General features: G+C 41.1%; 1 protein-coding gene and 1 long non-coding RNA gene across 5 annotated transcripts in view; one reads left to right on the top strand and one right to left on the bottom strand.

Moving 5' to 3' along the window:
* Window positions 1-4,466, top strand: part of Hif1a (hypoxia inducible factor 1 subunit alpha) — a 46,830-nt gene extending 42,364 nt beyond the window's left edge. For 2 of the 4 annotated variants that reach the window (XM_076922009.1, XM_076922008.1), the window contains exons 13-15: window positions 1,300-1,408; window positions 2,488-2,614; window positions 3,128-4,466. In XM_076922009.1, coding sequence (XP_076778124.1) covers window positions 1,300-1,408; window positions 2,488-2,614; window positions 3,128-3,279 — 388 coding nt within the window. In that variant the 3' untranslated portion in view covers window positions 3,280-4,466. Of the gene's footprint in view, window positions 1-1,299; window positions 1,415-2,487; window positions 2,615-3,127 lie in introns of all 4 variants that reach the window. The other 2 variants (XM_076922006.1, XM_076922007.1) reach the window with 1 other exon arrangement.
* The window catches only part of LOC143437100 (uncharacterized), a 32,311-nt gene extending 24,580 nt beyond the window's left edge, over window positions 1-7,731 (bottom strand). Inside the window, exon 1 of the long non-coding RNA XR_013106769.1 lies at window positions 7,274-7,731. This is a non-coding gene — a long non-coding RNA (uncharacterized LOC143437100). The remainder of the gene's footprint in view (window positions 1-7,273) is intronic.
* Window positions 7,732-15,099: the final 7,368 nt, after the last annotated feature.

The following is a 15,099-nucleotide window of genomic DNA, read 5'->3' as shown; positions in this document are numbered from 1 at the left end:
ATGGATATTTGCTGGCCTTCTTTCTGAAATCTTGTGTATAATTGCAACATTACTTACTACTATAGTTTACATACATATACTATTACATAGTTTATCTTACTATTACAAAGAAAATAAGCTTTTATTAGATCTAACAAGAGTCCTAGCCTGACTTAAATATTGTTTCTATAGAATGAAGCAATTCTTGAACAAATATTTAGAATTTCTGTATATAATATGTAATGGTATTTGACATGTTTTAGATTTGAGGCAAGGAAAATATTTTTCACTAATTAGTGAATGGAAGAAAAATGGCTCCTCCTGTATTATGTCTAGACAGAGCAAGCTGTGGCTGATAGCAGAAGGAAGGACTGCAGGGAGTTCTGTTCCCCTGTATATATCACCTGAAGGGCTAGGACAGGCTTGCCTTTTTCTTAAGCCAGAAAAAAAGGTATGGGGCTTTAGATGAATTCAATATTTTTAGTTGGGTATAGTAATATATGCCTTTAGTCTTGTCTCTCAGGCAGCAGAGTCAGGAGAATTATAAGCTTAAAACCAAGACTTGGTGTGGTGGTGTGCACACTCACCAAATAAATAGATGTACAACCAGAGGTGATATTTACATTATAAACTGATATATTTCATGAACATCACATGCTTGCATAAAAATTTTAAACCAGCTTGTCTATACACTGTGTGGCTTATAAGTATTTTATAATTTAAAGCCCACATTTATAGAGGAGTTAGTCATAGATGAATATGACTTAGCCATTTACTTGGCTTTCTATTGAAGAAAACAAAACAAACAAGCTTAATTGACTTCATAGTGGTTCCTTGTTGCATACGATTAATTTCAGATACAGCAGCTCAGACATATTGATCAGTACTGAGGTCAAACTAGCAGAATACAAAGGTCACTGAAGAGACAGGAATGTGAAGGCCAGGCTTGTAATCAATTAGCAGTGAGACAAACTCCCTAACTGCCCTCAATTTCTTATTTATAAAATGAGAAAAAGGTACCTAACTGTCATATCATCCTTGAGTGTTAAAATGAGGTTAAGGTAAACATAAATCTTGTTTGGTTGTTGTTCTGTTTTTGAGACAAGGTCTCACTATGTAGTCAAGGCTAGCTTTAAAATTAAAATGTAGCCAGGCTGGATTCAAACAGGAATTATAGGTGTGTAGTTTTGTGTCCAGCTGAAACATTTATAAATTGAAAATACTCTGCAGAAATGAATTATCTTGTATGTCAGTAGTCCCCAAAATATAAGTCCACTAAACAACAGTGGTTTTATATAAAATAATTTTTTTCTTTTCCAGAAATACTGTTCCTGAGGAAGAATTAAACCCAAAGACAATAGCTTTGCAGAATGCTCAGAGGAAGCGAAAAATGGAACATGATGGCTCCCTTTTTCAAGCAGCGGGAATTGTAAGTGTGAGTGGTGCATTGTGTTCAAATAAATACTAAAGTTGGACTTTCGAAAGTTATCATTGGACTTTTTTTTTAAAACTTATATTTAATAAATTCTGGTGTTAAAAACTAAACATGATAGATAAATATAGAGGAAATATCCTCAGTATCCCCTCCACTCTCGTTCTCTTCTCTGTAAGTTTTTGTTTCTTCTTACAGAAGCACTGGGGCTGGAGACATGGGTCAGCAGTCAGGAGTACTGATTGCTCTTCTGAGGAACCTAGGTTCAAATCCCAGTACCCAAAATGTGGATCACAGCCCTCTGTAACGCCAGATCCAGCAAGTCTAATATGCTCTCTGGCCTCTGCTGGCACTACATATGTGGTGTCCAGACATACATGCAGGCAAAATACCCATACATATAAAAATACATCTAAAATATTTTTAAAAGAAGCACTGTGTTTTAGAGATAGTTGAAGCTAGCATATTGCTAGAACAGAGTGAGTGGAAAGTATTTTGGGTTTTTTTGTTTCTGGTTTTTTGAGACAGGGTTTCTCTGTTTAGCCCTGACTGTCCTGGAACTCACTCTGTAGACCAGGCTGGCCTCGAACTCAGAAATCCATCTGCCTCTGCCTCTGCCTCCCGAGTGCTGGGATTAAAAGTGTGTGCCACCACTGCCTGGCTAAGTGGAAAGTATTTTAAAACACATAACAATGTCTTAATATGTCTTATGGATAGGCATATTAATGGGGCCAGGCAGTGGTGGTGCATACCTTTAATCCCAGCACTCGGGAGGCAGAGGCAGGCGGATTCTGAGTTCGAGGCCAGCCTGGTCTACAGAATGAGTTCCAGGACAGCCAGGGCTACACAGAGAAACCATGTCTCGAAAAACAAAAAACAAAGGAATGTTAATGGGTAAGAAGTACTTTTGTTGTTGCTATTATAAGAGTAAATGAAAATTATTTAGAAGAAAAAAGTTAAAATTTTAGAGTATTGTTTAAGAACTGGTTTTTGGTTGCTATTAAATATATACTGATTGCAAAGTTTTTTATTGTTAAAAAATACAATATACTAAATATTGACTTCATTCTTTTTAGGGAACATTATTGCAGCAACCAGGTGACCGTGCACCTGCTACGTCACTTTCTTGGAAACGAGTGAAAGGATACATATCTAGTGATCAGGATGAAATGGAGCAAAAGACAATTATTTTAATACCTTCTGGTTAGTGTATTCTTTCTCCTCTTAGCCAACACAAGAAAAGTTTGAATATTAAAAAAAAAATTTAGAGTTGTTCCCCAAGTGACAGTGATTTGGGGTCCTTAGAAAGATTAAAGTGACTAGACAGTGGTGAGTTACGCCTTTAGTCCCAGCACTTGGGAGCCAGAGGCAGTGGATCTCTGAGTTTGAGCCAGCCTGGTCTGTAAATGAGATCCAGACCAACAAGGACTACAAATACCAAGTGAAACCCTGTCTCAGAGAGAAATAAAGGAAAGGATACATGCAGTGCATTGTCTGCTGCCTGCAGCTCAGGGATTAGGCATTTCAGAGCACACTTTGTGTAAACACTCTGACAGGAGACATAAACTTGACTACACTTACTTGTTTACATAGCTGAGGGCTTGCCCAGGGGACTAAAAACCCTTCTAGAGGCTTGTTTTATTTTACCTAATACCTACTGCACAATAATAAGCGCTTGATCAATGTAATGATACTAGGCATCTCCTTGTTTTTCAGACTTAGCATGTAGACTGCTGGGGCAATCAATGGACGAGAGTGGGCTACCACAGCTGACCAGTTACGATTGTGAAGTCAATGCTCCCATACAAGGCAGCAGAAACCTCCTGCAGGGGGAGGAGCTACTCAGAGCTTTGGATCAAGTTAACTGAGCTTTTCCTAATCTCATTCCTTTTGATTGTTAGTTTCTTTGTTCAGTTGTTGTTGTTGTTTGTTGGGTTTTTTGTTTCTGTTGGTTATTTTTGGACACTGGTGGCTCAGCAGTCTATTTATATTTTCTATATCTAATTTTAGAAGCCTGGCTACAATACCGCACAAACTCAGTTTAGTTTTGATCCGCTTTCTACTTCATTTCCTTGATGCTGTTTCGTATGTTCTCTGAACGACAGATCACACACAGCACACTCACAGCTCCTCAGCGTCTCACCATTGCATTGCTGGAGTGTCATTGAAAATGCACCTTTTTATTTATTTATTTTTGGTGAGGGAGTTTGTCCCTTATTGAATTATTTTTAATGAAATGCCAATATAATTTTTTAAGAAGGCAGTAAATCTTCATCCTGATCATAGGCAGTTGAAAATTTTTTACTCATTTTTTTTCATGTTTTACATGAGAATAATGCTTTGCCAGCAGTACATGGTAGCCACAATTGCACAATATATTTTCTTAAAAATACCAGCAGTTACTCATGCAATATATTCTGCATTTATAAAACTAGTTTTTAAGAAGAAATTTTTTTTGGCCTATGGAATTGTTAAGCCTGGATCATGACGCTGTTGATCTTATAATGATTCTTACGCTGTATGGTTTCTTTATATGGGCAAAGCCATTTACATGATATAGAGAGAGATGCTTATATCTGGAAGGTATGTGGCATTTATTTGGATAAAATTCTCAATTCAGAGAAGTTATCTGGTGTTTCTTTACTGGCTCAAAAGAAAACAGTCCTATGTAGTTGTGGAAGCTTATGCTAATATTGTGTAATTGATATTAAACATAAATGTTCTGCCCGCTCTGTTGGTGTAAAGACATTGAGCATACTGTAAACAACAACAAAAAAAAATCATGCATTGTTAGCAAAATTGCCTAGTATGTTATTTGTTGAAAATATGTTTGGTTTTATGCACTTTGTCGCTATTAACATCCTTTTTTCATATAGATTTCAATAATTGAGTAATTTTAGAAGCATTATTTTAGGAATATAGAGTTGTCATAGTAAACATCCTGTTTTTTTCTATGTACATTGTATAAATTTTTCATTCCCTTGCTCTTTGTGGTTGGGTCTAACACTAACTGTACTGTTTTGTTATATCAAATAAACATCTTCTGTGGACCAGGCCCCCTTGGGTCAGCTTTTATGTTTAAATAACATCTGTTTCAACATTTCCAGCTCATAAAATGATTTCTCAAAAATTTAAGTTCTTTATAAGAATTAGATTGTACATTTCTACATTCATTTTATTGCCATTTTTTAATGTATTATGTGTCCCCAAATGTCATGTTAAATAATGACAAATCATAATATTGCATTGTAAAGAGAATTTTTTTAGAAATTTGCCATTATAAATGTATGAGTCTATTAAAATATAAAGCATAAACCTTCAGTATTTGCAGTATGAATGGAATAAGTGAAGCAGATTATGAAACATGATCATACTGTTGTGGGGGTTCAGGCTCCTGCATGCATGTCTAATCTGTTCCCATTGGCAGATGAAGGAAAGCTAGGGCTGAGACAAGAGTTTCCACACTCTCAGGGAACCATGTGGCATGTCAAAGAATCTTAGGTTTCAGAACATGTCTGGTTTGTTTTGATATTAATTTGGTTTGAGATTGGTACATGACATTAATATGCAGGTGCATTTTATAGATAGTCATACATTACCTGATGTTTCTTTACTTTGCCAGCTTTAAAAAAAAAAAGTATCTTATGCAATTGTGAATTTTAGAAACTTCCGAATAAACACCACAAACCTTCCAGCTTATACGCATATCTTTCTAGTTCATATATCACTTTGTTTTAGTATTTTAAAAACATTTTTTAAATACTTGATTCTTTTTCTCTTTTTCATATTCTAAGTTTAAAAAAATCAGAAAGTCTAAAAAGATACAAACATAAGAAGTGGAATCTGGGACTGCACTTGGGAAGCAGAGCTAGGATAATCAGGAATCCCAGCCCAGCTTTCAATACAAAGTGAGTCTAGGCCACTGTGGGATACAAAAGGGCTACATACATGTCGTCTTTAAAAAAAAAAAAGATGGGGAAGGAGGTCACTGTATCCCTACACCTAGAGGTAACAGTGTGACATGAGGATCAAACCTAGGCCTCACATGTATAGTAGGCAAACATGCCCCCGCTGTGCCAAACTCCAGCCCTGAAACCTAGCTTCACTCACCCGTTATATAACCAGTGGGAGCCTTGTCCTGTATCCTGGGGTTAAATCCTAAGCAAAGTGAATTTAACTTAGGGAGCTGTTTTTAATCTTAGGATGAACCAGTGATTGGTTACAAATATGTAGCCATTTGGAACAGTGTAGTGACATTAATCCAAAGTACACCATGAGTCAGTGTGCACCCACATTTAAGTATAGACAGCTCTAGAGGTGACATTTTAGAATAAAGTGGTTCCTTAATATTCTCAGCTCACAGATTTTACAAATATGTTTAACAAATTAGCTTTAGTTGAAAACTTGAAGTTTATGTAGTTTCCAAATATTTGTTATTCTGTTAATTATATGTAGCAGTCTGGGGAAATGACACATGAGCAATGGTTCAGAACGGAGTGGTCAGGGAAATTAAGTACCTATATGTGGTTTCTCAGAAAAGTCACCTGGAATAGTAGATTCCAGACACAGCCAGCCGCTCCTTCCTAGTACACTAGACTCCAGATACAGCCAGCCGCTCCTTCCTAGTATTGCCCACCATCTTGAATTTCTCTACAGTGCTTTTATAACCCTGCTCTGGTATCCAGAGCATTTCTCTCCCGGCAAGGATATTTGTGCCTCCCTGTTCTCTGGTGCTGCTATAAATGGATGACTAGTATTACTCTCCCTTGACAAAAATATGGCAAAAGGAATTAACATATTTTGTTTGGTGTCACTGGCCTAGAACTGAAAATGGTGACCCATTACCGTGGCTGACTGTGGCTGAAGTGCTTTGCAAAGTTTGAGTCTAAATGACACAGATGTCTGATGAATAATCCTACATGCTAGATGTAATGCTGGCATTTTGGATGTTCATAACCTCTATAAAGTCATGTTTGTGTCTCACTTTGCATATTATAGATTCTGGGCTGCAGTGACTTTAGAGCCTACAGCTCTAACCATCAGTCCACAGCACATACTGCTTTCCCCATTGCAGAATGTTTAAAGAGCACAGAGGACAACACAATGAGCAGAAAATGGAAGGCCAGGTGTCATTTGACAAAAGTGAGGTGACTTGGAAGAGAGTGGCAAGCTACAAACGAGTGTTTCTAAAGCTGCTTAGTGGGTTTTGAGTTTGATCTAAAACTTCAATTCTCTGAATACAGAGACATTGAAGTGATCGGAGGTGTATTGTATGACAGAGCACTTGACATATAAAAGGCTTACATAAAGATGCGTGTAGCTTTCTCAGAGCTGTTGGAATTAACGGCGTAACAGACATGGTTAAACCTTACGATTACCATTCTGAATCTTACTTCCTCCTCTAAGCTTCGATAAGAGGTGTGAAAAGTTCAAAGTTCTAAGGCAAGAATGTCAAGTAAAGAGTTGGAGAAAAGAAAAATGAGGGGCCGGAGGGGGGTTCTCTTTCTTTAAAGTTTAATTCAATAAACCTCAAGCATATTGCTAGCTGGGATTTAAAAAGTGAAAGAAAGAAAGAAAGAAAGAAAGAAAGAAAGAAAGAAAGAAAGAAAGAAAGAAAGAAAGAAAGAAAGGATTGTGGTGTTTTAAGTCTGCCCCAGACCACCTTGCTCTTACTTCCTTCCTTTACATAAGCTTTGAACCTGTTATCCAGGGTCATTTTCTAGTTAGAGCAATCTGTAGCATATGATCCTAAATAGTCTCCTGTCAGATAAAAACGACATTTCACCACACCCGTCCTCTGAACGCCTCCTGGGGCTTTGTGTTCACACCCTTCAGCGGTTCGGGAATCATTTTTATTCTTACCTGTCATGAGTGGATTTTATCCAAGGCGCTGCTCAGACACCCGATCTCCGATTACTGTGTAATTTCCTTTATTCGGTCTTGGCTGCGTTCCGGAGCTCAGAAAAAGGCAGGTGCCTGAGAGCAGTAGAGCCTGACCCTCTCTGGCCGACGGACAGCCCAGTACTCCTGCTCTGGGCGCAGTGCTACCTGCTGCGGGTGGAAACGCAGCCGGGCCGGTTGGCCCCGCCCCGGTACGTGCCTGGGCTCATCGCCCAGATGCCGCCAGCCTGTGTGCGGGGCGCAGGACCGCCCGCGGCTCCCGCCTACGTGTGCGAGTGCATGTGCGAGGCTGGCGGGGGTTGGCCGCGCCTCGGTCCCCACGCAGCCTGCAGGGGCCTAGGACGCTTTCGGATGGAACCTGGGATATCCCAAGCAGATGCTGCCAGCTGTTCTTTGTGGGACAGAAATTCCCCGGGTCTCTGAACATGTTGGATCTTTGCTGTTTTAAATAAATCTTTATCTAATGTAGTTTAAAAAAAAAAAAAAAAAAAAGGAATTCCAGAGGGACTCGAGGGTGACTGTCCCAATCTCAGCCCTCCAGAAGCTGGAGAATTCCTGGAATTCAAGGCCAGCCTGGGCTACCGAGGGAGGTGATATCTCAATAAATAAAGAATAAGTAAACAAATAATTTAGTTGCTTAAACAGCCCCTTTACGCTTATTTCTGGATCCGTGGTTTGGATACGTGCCTAATTAAGTGTATGAGAATTTTAGCTGCCCCAGGTGCTGAGTTTTGTTGGTTGAATTTTATTTGGTTTGGGTTGGTCCCTTCCACCCACCCACGCCCTCCCTGCCCCACTTTTGTTGAATGCTCACCATTGACAATCCTTTGGGAGAAGTTAATCTTGTTGGACAGAGATGGGTTTTCAGAATATGGAAGCGCCCTTGAATTTAATCTCTGATAATCTTACCACGTTTGCTTTGCTTTGAAGTGCAAAGCCGAAATTTGCTAAAAACAAGGAAGTTCCCTTGGCATAGCCATTGCTCCTCATGTTTATGTCTTCGTAGGAAGTAAGGATCCATTTTTAAAAATAAGCGATCAAGGTGTAATAAATAATTTTGGCTAATAAAAACTAATCTGTAGTATGTGTTTGACTACAGAGGTGCCAAGTAAAGAGTGCCTTTGGTCCTGTGGATGTTTAAATCATAAATCGGCTATTGTCTGCTGAGAAGGTGACAATTCTGTGAAGTCAAATTTATCTTTAGAGGTCTTTGAATTAATCAAAAATTAATATGAACTGCTTTATAGAGAGGCTTTCCAAATGCTTTTTTAAAAAATGGGTTTTCAAATGACTGCATACAACAGTACAACAAAATCTTTTACAGGAAGGCAAACTAAACTGTGAGGTGACCAGTGTTTACTGGTCTGAATCCTAATCTCCTCTGGGACCTTTAAAGGGAACCTGACCATAGTAAGCCACAGAGAGGAGCCTCACAGCGTGGACTGGCAGACACTTCACACTTCCCTGCAAACACCTGTCACCTAGGCAGACATCCTCATCACTCTAACCTCCCTCTCCCCCCACCACACACACCATCTCTCTCAAATCTTCTGTGATAATTTTTGGATGATGGACGTTCCCCTCCCCCACTCCTCCAGCTCTGAGTTCTTAATTGTTTCACAGTCTTTCTGTTATGAAATATAACGCAGTGAAGGGGGATGTACCCTGGTGGGCCCATGCTATTCGGCAGACCTGGAATAAAGGGGGTTTATTTGGGGGGAAGGGGAGGAAACGAAGGGGTAGAGCCAGACAGACTGGAGCAGAGAAGGGGGAAGGAAAGAAAGAGAGAAAGAGAGGGAAGTGAATGGTGTGCCAGGAATCCTGAACTCCCAGAAAACCACGGAGGAGCTGAATATCATGCAGTCAGATTAAGGTCTCTTTATTCAAGCTCAATCTTGGGCCACACAGCTGTCTCTGAAGGAGAACAGGAGGGGGTCCCAGCCCAGTTTCAGGCAGGCATTTATAGAGGCAAGAAAGGGGTATCTAGCCTGGTACACATCTGATTGGAGGGCCATTATGGCCTTTAACATAACCTGCTGGTGTTGGGAGCCAAACCATAAACTTCTGCTTTCCTCCTGATGGGTGGTTGTTAGGAAGTGAAGTGTCAGGGGCAGGTTTGTAACCTGGAGGTGCAGAATTGTTGGGGAATAACCTGCAAACTAGTGCTAGACACAGGTCTTTTTGAGGGGTAGCTTGGAAACTGGTGCTAGGTGCTAGTCTGTTAGTTAACTTGAGTTTAACCTTAGGTCAGGTTCTCTAAGATGGAGTCTGAATGCAAAAGATTTGGTATCTCAGTGAGCAGCCCTTTTATACCTCACCTCATGCCTGGCAGTAGCAGGTAAAGACAGCAGGTGATGATGTCAGCCACTGGTAGGTCCCTGGGAGAAGCCTAGCATAATCACCTGTAAGCTAACATTCCTCCCTTCTGGTTTAATTACAAACCAGGAAGGGATGATCATGGGGCAGAAGTGAAGCCATAGTGTTCTTTAAACTACTTCCTGCTTACTGGGGCAACGTTATCTTTGGGGACCCCTAAGAAAATTGGCCAAGTCCTAGGAGAGCTGGCTGTTTCATTGCTGTCCGGGATTTGTAAGAATATCTGTATCTAGGAAAGTGCAGGCCCTGTTGAAGCAGTCTGAGAGGCTAGACCAGAGCACCTTCGGGAAGTCCTTCTGGAGCTGTCATTCTGGATGCAGATCTCAAGGAAGTACCTGGGTTTGGCAGATTACTGAAATACATATACACATCGGAGGCCAAAGATAAGGTTAAGTAAGTTAGGGAGAAAATATTTTTCTTAGGTGTACATGGTCTTGGAAGTTGGGGGAAGGGGAATCCCAGAAGTAGGGAATGGGGAGGAATCTGTAGCTGCTTCTATCTTCATGCTAATTAGGCTCCCCCCAAACCCATCTGCAGTGTCCCACAGGTAAGACTGAGAGACCCTGCCCCCAGTTGGTTTTGATTGGTAAATAAAGTTGCCAGTGGCCAATGGCCAGGGAGACAGAGGTGAGACTCCATGCTGGAGAAGGAAGAGAGACACCACACCTGAGGGTGCAGAAGACAGAAAGCATAGCCGTTGTCGTGTTGGTGTTAGGGAGTGCAGCCTGAGAAGGCTGTAGGTCTAGGCCTGGGGCAGCCAAAATGTAGGTTTTAATAAGTGATGAATTGGGAATATGGAAATACAGTTTAACCATGTGGAGGTTAGGAAGTGGCCCAGCTATTGAGCTGTTTTAGGCATATGGAAATATAAAGGTTATGTGTGTATCCCTCATTCAGGAATAGAAAGTACTGAATAGCCTTAGTCGGGTTCTACTACAGAATCCCACCACCCTGGAATAGGCAATAGGTGGGAAAATCAGGCTGTTGGTTGACAGGGGCACTTACCTGAAGTCCGTTTGACCCATGAGAGGATTTCTGAAGCTTACAAGAATCCTTTTCAGTTTACAAAAAGAGATTGGATTTTAGGCATGTTAACTTGTAGTCTATACTGAAATCCATATTGTAGAAAAAGGTAGTAGATATCATATTTGTGTCATCATAGGAAAGGCTTGCTAAACTATGAGCCGAAGGACTCCTTAAGTGAACTCAGGGAAGACAGAAACCCAGAGCAGAAGGGGCAAGAGGAGCGTCTTTCCTCTATCCAGAAGAAAGGATGGATAGCAATTTAGCATAATGAGAAACACCTTTAAATCTATACTTAAAAGACAATCAAAGGAAGCTTAAAGTCTTGAACTTGTAACTGTGACAGTGGACCGGATAGTGGAATGTTTTACCAGAATTAGACTAATAACTTGTCAGAACTCCACTGATCAGTGTGAGAACTGTGTATCCCAGAGTCACCCAGTACCAGCTCAAGTTGCCAGCTCTCACTTGCATGGCCAGGCCTTGTGTCTATATTGTTTTCAATTTTCCAACTTCTCTCGTTGGGTACTCTCCTGTCTCATTCTCTATCTCTATCTTCTCTATACCCTGAACTTGCCTTTCTCTGTCTGCAGAACTCTCCCCATCTCATCTCGGACTCTGTAATAATGTCTCTTTTTCAGAACTCACCTCTATGGACTGAGTTCAGAGATTCTCCTAGATGTTCACTTATGGCATTGTGCTTAGCTGTTTCATAGTACACTAAAATTATACTATCTCCACGTAGGGATTTGTTCTGCACTGGATGGTTAGCAAGTCTAAGATAAGGGCTATGCCTTTAAACGGATTCCCAGCAAGCCAGCAAGTAAGCTTTCATGGATTCACTCTCAGTTTAAACAATTTTATTTGTTTGTTTCTTTTGATTTTCATTTCTGTTTGTTTTGGATTTTTGAGAGAGAGAATATGAAACTGAGTGGGTTGGGAGGTGGGGAGTATCTGGGAGGAGTTGGGGGAGGAAAAAACATGATCAAAATACACTGTATGATTTTTTTTTAAATAAAAATAAGTAAACAATTTTTAAGTAGTCCTTGAAGTTTCTTGAAATCGCCCAAAGGGAATACAGTGAATACTGCAATGGTTATTCAAGAAAATCTGCTGACCCTTGGCTAAAAGCAGCTTCAGAACCTCTGCGTCAGTATTCCTGGGGTCATGACATGCTACCCATCTCCACAGGCTAGCCCAACAGAGACTCACTCCTGTAAGTGGGGTCAAGAGCCCCACACTGCCTCACCCTCAGAGCCCAGTAAAGGACTAGGTGTTTCTCTGGGAGTGGCAGGCTGTCTGTCTAACTCGTCACCTCTATCATATGTTGAGAAGCTGCAAAGGGACATGTGGCAAGTGCCTTCTCCACTGCAGAGAGGGCCCTAATCACCAGGCCACAGAAATGATTCCACCCAAATCTAGCGTGGTGAACCTCTAAGGTTATTTGGTTTACTTACAGAAACCTGAGTGGAGCTTTACAGGAACACGAGTGACCACAACCACAACCCCAGCATGGGGCGTAATTCAAGAAAGCTGCATCCTCAGAGCTCCCTGTCCAACTGGAAGTCAGCTCCACTGAAGAGCCTCTTTTGTCTCTGCCAGCAGTCTCTTATTGCTTATTTATCCCAGTGGAGCAGTCTGGGAATCATGTAACTTCTGGAGCCTCTACACATTTAGTGAGACTGTAGACTTTTTTCTTTTTATCTTCCTGGAACTTATGACCCCTCCTCTATTCATTTCTGGGGCAAGGTAGATATTCCAGTTTGGAGGAAATGGCTATACAATGAGAAAGTAAATTCAAATTAAGTGTGGCTAAGAGATAGGACAAATTAGCTACCTCTCATTTCCTGCTATCCCAGCGGGCACTTATAGGCTGGGAGTTCAACGTCTGGGTAAGCAACCTTAGGCTAAAAGAACCATGGTTCCCTCTCAGAGTCATACCCATAAAGCTGAAGAGTCTCTCTGAGGGGAGGCTTCCCCCTCCATCCCCAGCTGTAAAGTATTGGCTCAGAGATTCTGCCCAGGCAGAGGCTAAGAACTGGACTCTGACATTGTCTCTGTAGGAATTGACTTTATTTGAAACAGACTGTAGGTAAAAACTAAGGATGTTCTTGCAAATAGGGCATACTTGGGTGGTAGTCAGTAGGAGGAGCTCTCTAGGGCCAACAGGCTACAGCAGGTGAGCGAATTTACCATAGACCCAGGGAAGAGACAGCCATGGCAGGTCTCAGGGTCAGAGCATACTTCAAGACTGAACTCAAAAAAGTCCCTGCATAGACTGCCTAAATTTAACTGAACTAGGCTGTGAATCATATTATGCCCCAGAGTATATTAGTTACCAGTTAGAGGAGACTAACATCTGGTGGTGACACCACAGCAGGACAGACCAGGAAAACAAAGAGCACAGAAAACCACTGTTACCCAGAGTGAGTCAAGGCAGCTGCAGACCTGCATCGCCAGTACGGTCCTTGAGTAGTAAGTACACTGTGTCAGAGACACAGACACGTTTGCGACTTTCCACAGCATCAGAACTTACGGAGTAACAGTAGGTTCACAAGCTACATTCAGTTTGTTGTCAATCATTTGTAAAATCATTCCTGTTTCCCTTGATAGATGATGATTAGCAAACACAGGTTCTTTTACTCTAATCTTTGTTAATATTAACTCTTGGGTCACACATCCCACTGTGTGTGTGTGTGTGTGTGTGGTACAGTAGTAGTAGTAGTAGAAGAAGGAGGAGGAGGAGGAAGAGGAGGAGAAGAAGAGGAAGAAGAAGAAGAAGAAGAAGAAGAAGAAGAAGAAGAAGAAGAAGAAGAAGAAGAAGAAGGGCTACCAAAGGGTTAAAGACATCACAGCAAAGTTCAAAGAGGGCTACTGCATATAGGCAGAGGCAGAAGGCAGATGGGCAAAGTCTACGTGTGGGTGCAGGAGGATTGTAGGGTGACAAGTCAGAGCTGAGTCTTAGGGTCAAGTTGAGTTGTTGAAACAAGGAAGCCAGAGTAGAGAATGAGTGGGCCATCTAAGTAGGCCGCTATGTCAGCCGTGGTGACTGACTGAGCTGAGCTGAACTGAGGCCCCTGGGACAGTAAGGAGTCCTTTGTCAGTCCCCAGATGCACAAACTGGTGGCCAGGAGACTGGTTGTCAGAGCTCCACAGTGTTAGGTGTCTTCTTTTTTGGGGGTCCAGATGAGGGTGTTCCACCTTTCTTAGGTCCACGGTTTCATTTCCCTGATATGCTCAGGTGCTCCCAATTAATTCTGATGATTTTTTTTTTTAGGGTTGTTCTCTTAGAAATAAGTGATCAGTCTCTGTCTCATGATACTTCTGGACAGATGGTGTTGTTTATATAATGTTCAAAATGGAGTCAAAGGCTGCTTATAAAACAGGGTCACCCAGGGCAAGGGATCCCCTGAAGGAATGTATTTGACATGGGGTATTTAAGACAGGCTGATCTAGCAAGCACAATGTAAGGGAAACAAATGTTACTAAGAATGGTCTTACCAAGTTGCTAAATAAACAAGTAAAAGCAATGAGCCATAGGGAGTGTGTGAAGGACTTCAGTCACACATACAAATTAAAAATTCCTATAATAAATTTCCTAAGAGTCAACTTTAACAAAATGATTTGAGATATTAAAATCAACGTAAAAATTTGACACCTCACCAGAGAAAAACAATGAAGAAAAGTTACATGGTCAGGGCCCATGTGGCCAATTGAACGAAAAAATTAAAGAGTCCATTCAAAATACATTCAGAGAACACTTAAGAGAACAAGGAGTGTAATCAACATATTGTCACATAAGCACACGATACAGATGAATCGTATATTAGTTTCTCTTCTGTTCTGTGATAAAATCCTTGGTAATAAGCAAGTTAGTTCTTGTGTAGTGTACCCTTAAATCCCAACACTTGATGGCTGAGGCCCTCACTCGATGAGTTGTGGCCAGCTTTGGTCTACACAGCCAATTCGAGGCTGGTCAGGGCTAAGTAGTGAGATCTGTCTCAAAAAAGAATGAAAAAGAAAAAAGAGGGAAGAGAATAAAGGGTTTAATTTAGCTTCTAGTTCTAGGGTGATAAGTGCCTTATAGAATTCAGGGCACAGCATGGGGCCAGCCAGATAATCAGGAATAGACTCACACACACATGCAACACACGAACACTCACACACACATACTCAGGAAGCAGAGGCCGGAGTCAGGCCAGCTGTTGAAAACTTCAAAGCCAGCACACAATGGCATACTTCTCCCTAGCAAAGTTCTCTACCTCTCTATGGAACTGAGTGTTCAGAAAAGCGAGCCTAATGATGGACATTATTTTTAATTAAGTTATTTTAAGGAGCTTGACAGAAATCCTAGAGCTGAAGAGTAAAGTAACTGAACTGAAGAGGCC

The sequence above is a fragment of the Arvicanthis niloticus genome, chromosome 23 (assembly GCF_011762505.2).
Source record: "Arvicanthis niloticus isolate mArvNil1 chromosome 23, mArvNil1.pat.X, whole genome shotgun sequence".
NCBI classification, from domain to species: domain Eukaryota; kingdom Metazoa; phylum Chordata; class Mammalia; order Rodentia; family Muridae; genus Arvicanthis; species Arvicanthis niloticus.
The sequence above is the reverse complement of the archived record's forward strand: the minus strand, read 5'-3'. Positions and strand labels throughout refer to the sequence as shown.